The 14206-nt window shown below is 43.3% G+C and overlaps 1 protein-coding gene across 7 annotated transcripts in view; it reads right to left on the bottom strand.

Annotated features, from left to right (window-relative positions):
* Window positions 1-397: 397 nt before the first annotated feature.
* The window catches only part of Srrm1 (serine and arginine repetitive matrix 1), a 32378-nt gene continuing 18569 nt past the window's right edge, over window positions 398-14206 (bottom strand). For 2 of the 7 annotated variants that reach the window (XM_087907026.1, XM_048443188.3), the window contains 9 exons: window positions 13593-13673; window positions 13113-13199; window positions 11027-11171; window positions 10631-10672; window positions 7580-7708; window positions 4868-5329; window positions 3891-4086; window positions 2243-2452; window positions 398-1396 (listed from right to left, as the gene is read on the bottom strand). In XM_087907026.1, coding sequence (XP_087763152.1) covers window positions 1292-1396; window positions 2243-2452; window positions 3891-4086; window positions 4868-5329; window positions 7580-7708; window positions 10631-10672; window positions 11027-11171; window positions 13113-13199; window positions 13593-13673 — 1457 coding nt within the window. In that variant the 3' untranslated portion in view covers window positions 398-1291. The remainder of the gene's footprint in view (window positions 1397-2242; window positions 2453-3890; window positions 4087-4867; window positions 5330-7579; window positions 7709-10630; window positions 10673-11026; window positions 11172-13112; window positions 13200-13592; window positions 13674-14206) is intronic. The other 5 variants (XM_087907029.1, XM_087907028.1, XM_087907027.1 and 2 more) reach the window with 5 other exon arrangements.

Raw genomic sequence — 14206 nt, 5'->3', positions numbered from 1 at the left:
GCTTTCAACAGTGTGGAGCAGGTTCTTCTGCTAAGAGTCCCCTTAGAGGTGCTGAGCAGAAAAACCAGAAGCGAGTTACACTGGGTGGGAAACTCTATTATGAGCTAAGCAGAAAATGTAACTTTTCGCCTGAGCTGGAGGAGACTGCTACACTCCAGGGGTTTCCCCTTTAGTAGTGAAGCAGAGTTTCTTTCCAGAGCTGTAGCACTCATTTGCAGACTCCTGGTGCCTGAGGTCTCATACTTGCCCGTCCTAGCACTCTTTGCAGGCTAATTACTAAATAAAAAGGGTAAACCCTGTTTCATTGCTTTATTTACCCTGTACACCTAGCTCTACTAAGAAGGTAGAGTTGTCTTGCAGTACCTAGGTAAGTTTAGTAAAAAAGTGAATGGCAACATTCTTAAATTTAGAAATTTATTCTGTTTAATCCACAAGCTTTATATAGCTTTAGTTAAAAAATAAAATAAAATAAAACAAGTGAAACCAAGACACTATGTCCAAGTCCAGGCCCTCCCAGCCTGCCAATGCAAGAGCTCTTCAGTTGTGTGTGCCAATTGGAAGAATAAGGAAAAAAATTCTGGATGGGAGCCATGAAGTTTCATAAAACAAATTTATCTAACTGAAGGATCCTTGCTAGGTCTAGTAAATTGCCTTTACAAAAGATAAAGAAAAAAGGGGGAGAAAGAAAACAAAACAGAAGCCAACCAAAATTCCAGAGTTCTAATCAACTTCTGAACCTGTCATTCATGGACAGAATCTCCGGCATCCATAAGCAGTGCCTCCCCGGCTACCTAGAGCTGGAATCCCGAGCTGTCAGCGGAGACTCCACAGACAACAGAAGTATTTGCCGCATTAAAACACTCAGACCCTTGTGGTACTTAACAGTGGTCTCATTTCTGGGCAAGCTTACAAACCTATACAAGGTTGAAAGCATAATTTACATGGTGCTAAAATTCAAGAAAAACAAGAAAAAAAAAGGGGGGGACCTCTGGGGAGAGGCAAGGGCATTTAAAAGGACGGTAAAAATGCCAACAATATCTAAACGCCCCTTAAAAATTTTTTTTGGCTTAAAGTAGTCCACTCTAAATGTCAATGGAAGAATGTCACTAATACACCATGGACACCTGTGTAATGCAAATCCATGCCCCCCCTTTTTAAAAAACATGGTGAACTTCAACCTAGCAATTATTACAACAAATGTTATAGTCTAAAGCTCAAACACATTTTAGCGATTTTGAAATTGAATTGAGTACAAACCAAATAAAATTTACAACGTAACAAACATGTCCACCTAGGACTGTGGGGACACTTGAGCCTTCCGCATGGATCGCAGGGCCTTTTCCCGCAGGTGCCTTTCTAGGTCATCAAGGTTGTCTTCAGCTTCACTTTCAGTCTCCTGGAAAACAAAGGCAAACCATGCAGATGGTAAGTCCTGAGACACGCTGGGAGATGCTCTGCACACACAAACCCACCCACTTTCCATCATGACTTCTCTCTACCCTAGGCTTGTTTACAACTTGTTAAGGGGCTTCTGATCTTTCTGTCTCAGCCTCTCAGGTGCTGTGCTTACTTACACGCACCCATACTACCACACCCAGGGTATCTGGGGCTAGAGGAACACATCCAGGGGGCCTTGAGCATGTTAACCAAGTGCTCCACAAACAGCTATGTAGACGGAGTTCCCCCAGCAGTTATATCCCTATGCTTGCTACACAAGTATGAGAACCTGAGTTAGGATCCCCAGGTAGCAATGCCCCGGCAGACCCAAGTGCTGAAGAGGTGGTCTAATTGGTAGTTCAGTCTACCTGAAATAGCGAACTTTAGGAAAGATAGCTAGGGAAGCTTGCCACCAATCCTGATGATTTGTGTTCAATCCTAAGGATTTCATATGGTGCAAGGCTAGAATTAACTCTGCAAATTGTCTTGACCTTTGTGTGTATGTGCACACAAGTAAAATGTAATAAAAATATGACAAAAGGGGGGGCACCAATGGCTTCCACATACACACTGATGGGCAGGCAGATCTCTTTGAGTTCAAGGCCAAACTGATCTGCAAGAATTAGCTCTAGGACAGGATCCAAAGCTACAGAGGAACCCAGTCTCAACAAGTCAAAACTCAAAGCATTCTAGCATTAAGTTTTTGGGAAGCCATTTGTACTCTTCCCCTTGGTTCCTGGAAGGTCAGGTCAGAGGAAACATTAGCCACGAGCACAGATGAAGGAGCCAGGCGGTGTGTGAATACCTTCCTGGGCTCTGGTGCTGGCGCAGGCTCTTCCTGTGCTGACGTGGTTGTGGCAGCAGAAACAGCTGCAGGGGCTGCAGGAGCTGCAGGGGCTGCAGCCACAGTCTTCTCCTTCTTGTGTTTTTTGTGCTTCTTGTGTTTCTTATCCTTTTTGTGTTTCTTGTCCTTCTTCTTCTTTTTCTTCTTTCCACCTCCTTCTTGATCAGAATTCTAGAAACCCAGAAAGAAACAGTGAGGTAATCAATCTGATTAAAATCCCGTTTTATTTTGAGGGAATCTTAAACAGACAAATACATGCTCCACAGAAGTAAAAAGACAACTAGCACCAACAAGGGTTCTCAGAGAGGTGAAACAACCAGTGTCAGGGCCTGCCCACAAATCCAGCAGGAAGAGCCTCGACTCGACACTGACTGAATGCACAGTTTCCTTCTAATCCTAAGCCAGTTTCCAACTCCAGGATGTGAATGAGGAGTCAATAGCTGGAACCGTGGGCTAACCATGAGTTGCCTTCCAGCTCCTAAACATGAACCTTAAATGAGGGGCAATCAGAAACCACTCAAATACTTGGCTAATACAAAGTAGGATTTCAATACGTGATGAGGAGCTCAAACAATGTCAGGATAAACTGAATGTCTACTTTAAAAGTGGGAGTGGCTTGCTTCTCTCTGCTGCACAGAGATGGTTCTCTCCTACCACGGGGTCCTAGGGATCGAACTCAGGCTTTGAGACTGGAGGCATGGAGGCAGACACCTGTACCCACTATTAGTTACTGTCTTTGCCTCCCGAGTACTGGGATTAAAAGCATGCGCCATTACTGCCTGGCTTGCTTATTATTTTATAACTGTTTAATAAGGGGGGGAATTCTACATGTTATACAACTATGTATTCCTAACAAAAAAAGGATGAAATATTTTTACTTTTTAATCTGACTCACTAGCCTAGATGTTCCACAACGGGGCTGCATCCTCACAAGCCCTCTAAGTTATAGTCCATCTAAGAGAATCTATCGTTACATCTACTGAATACCATGGTTAGCCCAATGGCTTCCAGCATGCTTACAACAGCTAGGGGGCGAGGGAGATGGCTCAGTGGTTAAGAGCACTGACTGCTCGGGTTCAATTCTCATGGCAGCTCACAACTGTCTGTAATTCTAGCTCCAGGAGACTCAACACTCATGGCAAAAACACCAATGTATGCAAAATATAAATATTTTTAAAAAACCAAACAGCTAGGCAGTCAACTAGTACAAAGCTGACTGTAATATGTTGAATGGTTCATATAATTTACTCAATTTCAGTATGTCAACAGTAGTTTCTGCTGTTTACTAACCTAAAAAGAGGATCAAAATTCAAATTCAAAGTATGGTTTCTACTGAATAAAAATCAACTTCACACCACAGAATGATTATTTAACTGAACCACCATATAACAGAGACTGTCTTTACACTAAATTTATGTATGAATTTAACTGACTAACTTGTAATTTAATTGTTTTTGAGATAGGGTCACCGTGTAGCCCAGGTTGGCCTTCAACTCCTGACTCTGCTGCTGCCCACCAGGTGCTGGGACTGTAAGCACCCACCATCCATCACCTCAACCCCAGTTAACTAATTAATTGTAAAGCTGTCCCAAACAAGGCACATACACACCCTGGCAGGGGAAGGACTTGGAGTTGGGCTTTTAGCCTTTTTGACTGGTACCGCGGGAGACCAGTTTGTGGAGGGTGACTGAGACTGGACAGGAGACGGAGGTGCTGGAGGCTTTTTAACTGCTGGCTCAGGAGATCCAGAGACAGATCGGGAAGAAGATACTCTTCTTACAGACTGAGGACTTGGTGAGGCAGCCCTAGACGGAAAGGGAAAACAAAGAACACAGCATTGAGAAGAGGCATGCAAAGGAGGTCAGAAACTTGCTTTTCTATCACCCAAGCCTTGGGGTCACTCATGCCCACAATTCTCTATCACTGTACTGATGATGGACTACACTAGGAACAGCAGTTTCTTAGCTTCTCGAAGCCTGCTTTGTCTCAGTATTAAATATTTTTCTGGGGTTGGAGACGGGCTCAGTGGTTATGAGCACTGGCTGTTCTCCGAGAGAACCAGGGTTCGTTTCCCAGCACTCACAATTAACTGCAACTACCTTTACAGGGGCTCTGACACCTGCTTCAGTCCTTGTGACACTGCCCACTGGCAGCATACAAACATATATGGGTCAAACACCCATTTACATAAAATAATAAAGAGAAAAAGGTTTTTTCATCTTAGACTAAGATACCAGAAGCTAAGAACCAAGTAAAGTTCTCCGGCACTGATACCACAAGGAACTAGGTTCAAAGTGGAAAAGATGAACAGTACCCAAAGTTTGATAATTATTATTATTATTGTTTTTTGAGACAGGTTTTCTCTGTGTAGCTTTGGCTATCCTGAAACTCACTCTGTAGACCAGGCTGGCCTTGAACTCACTGGGATCTGCCTGCCTCTGCCTCCCGAGTGCTGGGATTAAAAGTGTGCACCATTACTGCTGCCTGGCTTGCTTATTATTTTATAACTGTTCAATAAGGGAGGGGGGTAGATTCTACATGTTATGCACTATGTATTCCTAACAAAAAAGCATTAAATATTTTTACTTTTTAATCTTTTTAGGCTCCGGAGTCCTGGAGACTCTCCTAATAGGCCTAGTACTTGGAGATGGGGACTGCCTTCCTTGGGGTGATGCCGACGCTCCTCTTCGAACAGGGGGCGGACTTGAGGTCTGAGGAGCTCGAGGACGTGGTGAGGGCGAATGCCGTTTGTTTGGTTGTGGTGACCGGGCCTCCCGGGTGGAACGGCCTGGGGAAGACCCTTTCCTATGCTTTGAAGATAAGGAGGGTGAGCGTCTCTTGGTGACTGGGGGGCTTCTTTGTTTGGGAGGCGGAGAGTGGGAGACACGGCGCTTTGGTGGTGGAGATGGTGATGCCCTTCGCTTGGGCGGGGGTGGGGGTGAGGCGGTTCTCCTCTTCGGAGGTGGGGAAGGAGAGTATCTCCTCTGGATGGGAGGAGAGTATCTTCTTGGAGAAGGCGAGCGGCGGCGTGGAGGAGGAGAAGGAGTCCTAGGAAAAAACACATCGTTAAGCTGAAACCGACAGATTTCAGAAAGCAAAACCCATTTATTTGTTACTTGGGTGTGTGCATGGTCAACACCATGCATGTGTGGAAGTGAGTGGTAAGCTGAGGTCAGGGGAATTAATTTTCTCATCAACCTTTATGTGGACTTAGGTCAGTACATTTGTGTGGCAACTATTTTTACTCACTAAGCCATGTTGCTAGCTAACCCAGAACTAGGAAAATTAAATAAATAAAAAGTAAGCAGTTGTAAATGTCCTATAGCCAGCACTATGCCAGGGGATATATTTCAAAGTAAGATCACCACCGTACCCTGTCAAGAGGGTACTGTGTTGTGTTTAATGGAAAAATCTGCAACTTTCAGAAACAATTTAAATTCACCAACTCAATAGAATTTGCATAGAACCAATTCACTATTTCACAGTAAGAGAACCTCACGCTGCATTGTGGTAACTGAGCATCAGCTGTTGCCAGGTAATAAATAACACTGGCCAACTGAGAAAGTCTGTTTTACTGAGTTCTTTGTGACAGGGGCTGTAGATCAGTTCTTGGGGCCCAGCATTCACACTGTAGCTCACAAAAGTTCGTAACTCAAATTCAAAGGAATTCAACGCCATTCTGGTTTCCACAGGTACAAGATACAGTGCACATACATGCAGACAAAACACTCATGTACACACCAAAATATGTGCTATCTCCTCGGCACTAGCATCCTAGGTCATTGAATAAGCTCCTAACACAGACTGTCCAGTCTTCTTCAAAGGACAGCTTTTTAGTACAAGTTCACTGCCAGGCAAAGGGATTTTTTTTAAATATTTATTTATTTATTTTGTATACAATATTCTGTCTGTGTGTATGCCTGCAGGCCAGAAGAGGGCACCAGATCCCATTATAGATGGTCGTGAGCCACCATGCGGTTGCTGGGAATTGAACTCAGGACCTTTGGAAGAGCAGGCAATGCTCTTAACCTCTGAGCCATCTCTCCAGCCCCAGGCAAAGGGATTTCTGAAAGTTCTATCTGGCTTTTCTCTTACAGGTGCAACAAAGTAGTCTTATGTCACCTAGGAATTAGGCCTCAATACAACATTCAGACTAATTGCAATTTGGACTTGGGTCTTCCAGCACAAATTCCTGCTCAGAACTGGTTTACAATAAGCAATCTTCAGACAGGTGGTAGAGCGAACTGGGCAATCATTTAGTAACTCTAGCTAGGCATAGTGGCTTCAATTGTAAGTTCAGTTCTTGGCAAGTATTGAGACAGCCCTAAATCCGAAGCCAGCAAGGTATACATACTAAGATCCTGTTAAAGAACAAAACTCCTCCAAAAAGGTGTTTCCCTTTCTCTATTTCACACGGAATAAATATAGGAAAAAGTAAAAGAAAACCATTCTTGTACAGTTCGTCTGCCATGGACTCATCCCCGACACACACCAAAGTTACAACCAAAACAACCACACTTCCCCCCTTTTGTATCTACAGACGTACAGGAATAAACTAACCAGTTACCGCCTACTTCTCTGCCCACTAACCTGTACCATTCTTCATTCTCTTGCTGTGCCCGAGCTGACACCTCACCCTGGGTCACATGCTCATACGGTTTCCTTTAAGACAGAGTCTAGCTATACATGCCAATGGATGCGAACTCCTGATATAGTTTAGGCTGCCTCCAAACTAGTGCTCTTCCTGCATCTCCTAAGAACTGGGATTAGGGGTGTGTGCTAACACACACAGCCTGTGACTGACATTTCTCGAAGACTTCTGGTTTCTCACTTCATAGAACACCCTCAATTCGGGACTGCTAGCTCTTCTACTTCTGCATAACTAGTACAGTATTACCAAGAATCCCAAATGCACATGGCCAATAACAGAGCAGTGCAGCTGTTCATGTGCACAAATGGATGGATGGTTCTAGAACCTCCCACGGTTGTGCTGCCATTGCCATTCCTCACTCCCCGCTTATTCCAGACACCAAGGATTTGGCTGCTCTATGACCCAGACTGGCCTCTACCTCAAAATCCTCCTGCCTCAGTCTTCCAAGAGTTGAGATTCCAAGCAGAAGTAATATACTTGGCTCCTAACTTCTGTTTCTGCATAGTCGTGTGTTCTGGGATTTTTCTATAAGGGAGCACACATTTACTATGTGACCTTTTATGACTAAAAATGCAATGTTACCACACACACAACACAACTTCCACGGTAAAGACCCAGAGCCACCATGAGTCTCTCGGACACAGTACCTTCGTCGGGGTGGTGGGGTGGGAGATCTGCGCCGCCGAGGAGGAGGGGGAGGAGGAGGAGGAGGAGCTGGAGAAGGAGATCTTCGCCTTCTGGCTGGTGGTGGGGAGGGGCTTCTCCTCCTTCTACCGCTAAAGCAAGAGTTGATTCTCGGTCAGTAAGATGTGTAAGCAAAGGCCGCAGGAAGTACACGGCCAGCCAATAGCCCAAGGTAGAGATGTACTCTATGTTCCAGAGCATGCTTTCTCAGCCTAAAGCTGAGACCCTGGGTAGCAGCCAACATTAAAAACAAAATTTAAAAATGTTTTACTTTTGAAATGGGTAAATCACAGCTTTGTGATGCTAGCTTCTGACAGAAATAGGTATCTGGTTGTAACATAAACCACCCAACAGAGGAAGTGAAAATTTTCAAACGATTATGACTAGAACTTTTTTAGTTGGGATACACATGACAATCAACTGGGAAACTTATCTGAGACTTATGTGGACCACGTCAGGGAAAAATCCAGTCAAGCTGGGCTTTGAAAAGGCTTTTCAGGTATTTTAATTTTTTGAGAAATTTTTAAGATGTTAAATATACACCAAAGGCTTAAGGCCCAAACCTGGAGATACTGCTCCAAGCTGCCCCTTCTCTACAGTATACAGGGCACGCACACTGCACACAAGTACTCTACCTCTCAGCTGTACTAAAAACATATGTGCAGCACTGAAAAGGAACTGAGTATCATACTTAATGATACCCTAAAGACAAACGACAAAGTCAGGATGAGGCTGCTCTAGGGGTGATGTGGTTAAAAATATACTCAAGAAACCAACACACCCCAATTCTGAGTTCTGTAACAGACTTAAATAACACAAGTAACACACGAACATGCATTAACCAGCTAGAAGCTGCTTCAAGAAAGACTTAAATGAAGGTTAAGCTACTTTGTCACCTTTGAGGCAAATTGACACACATTGAGAGAGAAGTCAATGTAAACGGTTCTGGACTCCTTGCCCAGACAGGACTGAAGCTATGAACCCAGAACTCAGCTTCTAAAGTTTACCAGGTCCTGCCCGGCTTCTATTTGAGACTACATAGAGAAAAACCATAAATTCACAGCAGATTTCATTTCCAATCAGATTTGACTTAGATTTGCAGATGATCTGTGATTAGTGCTTCATCTTAGCACTTTACATAAACACTCAAAATCACGTTTAACTTTATCCTTCCTAAAATATACTGAACTGGGCAATGGCAGGCAGATTTCTGAGTTTGAGGGTAGCCTGGTCTACAGAGTGAGTTTTGGGACAGCCATGTTGACACAGAGGAAACCCTGTCTCAAAACAAACATCAAAAATATGATACTGATTCATAACTTAAAATAACTATTTTCTGTTAGGTGTGGCGGTGCACCCCTTTAACCCCAGCTCCCAGGAGACAGCGGCAGGTGAATCCCTGTGAGTGCTAGGTCAGCCTGGTTTACATAGGGGCACATACAAAGACCCTATCTGAAACAACTCAAAGTTTGTTTTGCTTTCTGAGAAAGACTCTTGTTGCATAGCCCTGGTTGGTCTCTGCATCCTGAGTGTGGCACCGTGCCCAGGACGGATGGTGATCTCCAACAGCTTTAAATTTGAAGCTACTAATAAAACCTAAAACCACTGGGCAGGGTAGAGAATATTCGTTTTTGTTGTTGTTGTTTCTTGAGACAGTTGTCTCTCCACAGAACCCTGGCTGTTCTGGAACTGACTATGTGGACCACTAGTGTTTGGGATTAAAGAAATGTGCCACCATACCTGGCTAGAATATTAATTCTGATTTTACTGTTCTGAAGAATCACCCCAGAACCAAACCTAGTTCTGTAATTCGGGGTGGCGGGAAGGGTTATAACACTAACACGAGCCTGTGTAAAGCAATTTTTATGTTTTTTGATGTTCAGTTAAGCAATTTCACTGAAGTCAGAAGTCACTGTAGTTGGGAGAAAAATATTTTTGTATCCAACTTCTTTCTTTCATATCTCTATTTTTCATTATCATGAAACAGTTCCCTCTACAGCATGAATACGCCACTGTTCCATGGCTGCTTCCCAAAAGTCTTTCTAAAAGATTTTAAAATGGAAAAAGGTGGAAACAGAAAGTATCTCCACTCCCAAGAAGTTTAGACAGGGGATGTTCAACCTGTATTCAGAAAAGGGATACAGACAGATGACAGACGTCAATGGCACAGGTCAAAGACCCTGTGTGGACACTTCTCCCTGTGTTTTCTCACTTGGGAAACAGGTCTGAATTTAAAGGGTTTTTTTGTTGTCGTATGAGACAGGGTTTCTCTATGTAGCCCTGGCTATCTTGGAACTCACTCTATACAGACCAGACTGGCCTTGAACTCAGTCAGAGAGATTTTCACCTGCCCCTGCCTCCTGAGTGCTGGGATTAAAGGTGTACACTGCCACGCCCAGCCCATTATAAGATTTTTATATAGAGTTTGGATGTAAAATATTAGTTTTACATAAACATATGATCAAAAAAAATTCAGTAAGTGGGAGGCAGGGGGAGAAAGCCACGCTGGTGAGGTGAGCTCAGCAGATAAAGGCACTTGCCCCCAAACCTGAAGAATTGAGTGAGTTCGATTCCCAGGACTCACATAGCGAATGGAGGGAACCAGCTATTACAGGTGTCCTCTGTGGCGTGTGTGTGTCTACACATACACAGGACAAATATAAACACAGTGAAAACTTTTACCTCACAGTTCCCCACACTTCTGCAAGGACTACATAACCAACTCTTACATTCATTTTCAGCATTTAAGTTTCTCCTTTAGTTTTTCTTGCTTTGTTTACGTCACCCTAATACAAAGGTCATCCCCTACTGAGTGTAGAAAAGGCTGTAAAATCAACACCTCACATGAAGCTTTTTTATTATTCATCTAACACACAGAAAAACCAAAACACACACCAAACCAACTTTAGACTTTCTCCACTGACACAATGCACCTGTAAAGGGGACAGCCACCTGAACAGAAAATGCAGTAACCTGGAACGTCCCCTGATTTACAGGAATGGTGTCTAACCAACCTTTTAGTCACTGGCGATTGCCATCGCTTTCCCATCTGCATCCTGAGAGCAGCGGAGAAAAACAAATGTCAAGAACTCTATTCACTCAAGAAATGCCTCACTTGCGAAGGCATTGTTTAAAGCTTCAAAATGTCTAGAATTAACGCTGTGATTTAACTGCTCTCTCTATCCATGCACAAATAAGGCAATCACTCAAACCTTGTCTAGTTTTAATGTTAAGAACTACCAACAGCAAGAAAAAATAAATAATAATAATAATAATAAAAACACCAAGCTATCCAAAACCCCAGATCCCACATCTCTAATGACAGAGAGAATCTAGCCCAATGCTAAAATAATTTTGCAGCCCACCCTGTAAGGTACAGATTAGCCAAAAGCATTAATGAAGGTTGTTACCGAGGGGAAGTCTCCTTTTGGCGCTTCCGAGGTGATGGAGAGGCACTCCGAGAAGGGGAATGTCTCCGCCGCCTGCCTACCTCACCATTCTTCACATGGGATCTCTTGGGCCGCTCATCTTCTGAGGTGGAAGAGGAGCCAGAGTCTGTAATCACAGAGCAAAGAACAACAACAAAATATCACACACACACACACACACACACACACACACACACACACACACACACGCCTCTATCACTCACCCTGCTCCCCTTTACACTGCACGCTCAAAGTCCTAGGTTCTACCCCAGCACTGGGGAAAATGTTAGTGGCTAAGACTCAGTGACACAGTATTTACCTAGTATGGCATAAAGTCATGGATTCAATTCTCAGTGCCATCAGAAAAATTTAATCAGGACAATTATAGTGACAGTCAACATCTCCAAACCCAGCAGAAAACCAACACAAGGCTCCTATAATATCAAGAGTGCAGAGGTCTGAATGCACTTCTAAGAAATCTAGGGATTTTAAATCAGTCTTTTGTATGTCCATCTGATGACAAGGGAAGTAAAGGCAGGAAAATCTCAACAAGCTCAACACCAGTCTCAGCAACACAGCAAGTCAAAGGTCAGCCTGTGAGCACTAGACTATCTCAGAAACAAGACAAAATAAAATCGAGCAATTATTTCCAATTAATAAAGTAAAGCTTCAAGAGCAGACACTGGGTTCGATGCCAGCAGTAAAAGAAAAGCATCAATAAGTTACTTGAAATACAAAATAAAAACTGTTGCTATAATAATTACAATAATCTCCTGCGGGACTGGGGTATGGCTGTTAGTACAACGCTAGCCTTACCACGCATCCCCAGCACTGCATAAAATTGGCTGCAGTGGTGCAAGGCTATAAATCTCAATATTTAAGAGGCAGACAAAAGATCACATATTTAAGGTCATTTCTGGCTACAAGTTCAAGGCAAGCCTGTCTCAAAACCAAACCAAACCTACCAGAACCCACGAACAGAGCATTTGATGTAAACATCAGGCTTCTGCACGCTTTTTCTTTAAGCCAACAATTACAATTATCAGAAATTTTCACTGCCTACTGCTAAGCAAACAAAATACCTAAAAGCAGCCTTAATGCCCACCAAATACAAACAAAAAAATGAATGATTCACAAAACTAGTTAAGATATTCTAAAATGACAGACTCCAGCATATTAGGGGATATATTAGTTATCCATTTTCATTTTCTGATTTACTGTGCTCTAGGTCAATTACCTTATTTTTATTAATGCTGGGAATTAAAGCCCAGGGTTTTGCACACAGTAACCTGCACCAGACCACACGCCACAATCCTGGCCAAATTTACCTCTTTCCTAACAATGTAACAATTTAAAAGAAAAATTTAAGGGCTTAAAATAAGAAAGAAGCCTTAAGTGGTAGCACTAGCCTTTAATCCCAGCACTCGGGAGGCAGAGGAAGGCAGATCATTCGAGGCCAGGCTGGTCTATAAGAGCTAGTTACAGGACAGGCTCCAAAGTTATAGAGGAATCTTGTTTCAAAAAACAAAAACAAAAACAAAAAAGAAACAAAGAAACACACATAGTAGCCAACTGAGACACAGACCTTCCCAGGAAGGCAAACACTGTCCCTCACCTCCTCCCATTCAGAAGCAGGGCTCAGAGGTTTAGGATACTGGCTGCTCTTCCAGGGGTCTCAGTACAATTCCCAGCACCCAAATGGTGGCTCATAATAATGTCTACAGGTCCAGATCCCAGGGACCTTCTTCTGGTCCCCTCTGAGATCGGATATACACACGGTGCACAGACATTCACATAGGTAAAACACTTGCTTGTATAAAATTCATAAAAAGAGCGGGGGCGGGGGTGCCCTCATGTAGTTCAGGCTATCTCAAGTTCACCATCAAGAATAAGTATCTGACCCTTCTGCCTCTACCTCCCCAATACTGACATTTACAGGTGTGTCTGGGTTGCTGGTTTTTGGACTCTCAAAGGCTTTATACTCCCCAGGGCCTCTCCTGACTCCACCTCCCGAGTGCTGGAGCTACAACACATGAGGAAGCAGAAAACATTTTCTTGGTGTCCATACCAGACGAAGACTGCTGGTTCTGTCGTCTGTACTGGCGTCTCTGCTGCACAGAATCGGCTGCAGCCATCTTGCTGCCTTTGTCTTCTTCTGAAAGACGGGTGCATTTAGAAAACGTCTCTTTAGTTCCACATAGGTAATGTGACACAAATGACAGGAAAATAGGCGCTCAGACCCCCACCAATTACTAAACTTATTTACTGCAGGTAAAACTGGGAGAGATGAATTCTATAAACATTTCAGCTAGCTGTAAAAACCCAGAATTGTGTCCAAATACAGAAGAAAAAGAACAAGGTCAAGATGAATAAAATAACCAAATATAGAGAACTCTTAAATGCTGGAGCTGGGGATCTCAGTCTGGGTGCTCCAGTTTCAGCTGTTCTCTACTGTACTGCCCATACAATGACTCTCCAACCCAAGGGGAATAATCAAATATGGACAGGAAAAGAAAAAGCTGACCTCTAGAAAATCATTACAACTTACCAGACTCAGACAGCTCCACTTTTCTTGGCTTGGGTGCTGGTGACGGCGACTCTCTTTTCTCAGTACCTTTATGTTTTGTCACTAAAAACAAGTGAAGGAAAAACTCACACACAATAATAAAGAATAGTGCTTTATCTATTTATTTTGATTTTTTTTTTCCGAGACAGGCTTTGGAACCTGTCCTAGAACTAGCTGTTGTAGACCAGGCTGGACTTGAACTCACAGAGATCTGCCTGCCTCTGCCTCCTGGGATTAATGGTGTGCGCTACCACCACCGGGCAGGATGTCTTATTAAAATACAATTATACCCTTTTTAATACTCTAGGAATTGTCATAGACTATACAGAGTAGCAACCACGAGAACTGTTGGTCTAACACTTCAACCTTATCTTTGTTAAAGTTACCAAAGAGATAATTACCACTGAAATATCACACATAGTAGACAAGTCCTGAATCCCTGAGCCACATTCCTTTAGTTAATGATTCTACCTATTAATGTTATTTGGACAAACCACTGAACTGGGTGAGAATAGTCAACACTTCATAAAAGCAATGGGCTGGAGTGAAGCTCAGTGGTCAAGAGCACTTGCTGCTCGGACAGAGGACCCAGGTTG

This window comes from Myodes glareolus, chromosome 6 (assembly GCF_982192425.1).
Source record: "Myodes glareolus chromosome 6, mMyoGla1.1, whole genome shotgun sequence".
Taxonomy (NCBI): domain Eukaryota; kingdom Metazoa; phylum Chordata; class Mammalia; order Rodentia; family Cricetidae; genus Myodes; species Myodes glareolus.
Note: the sequence above shows the minus strand (reverse complement) of the source record. Positions and strands in the feature narration are given on the sequence as shown.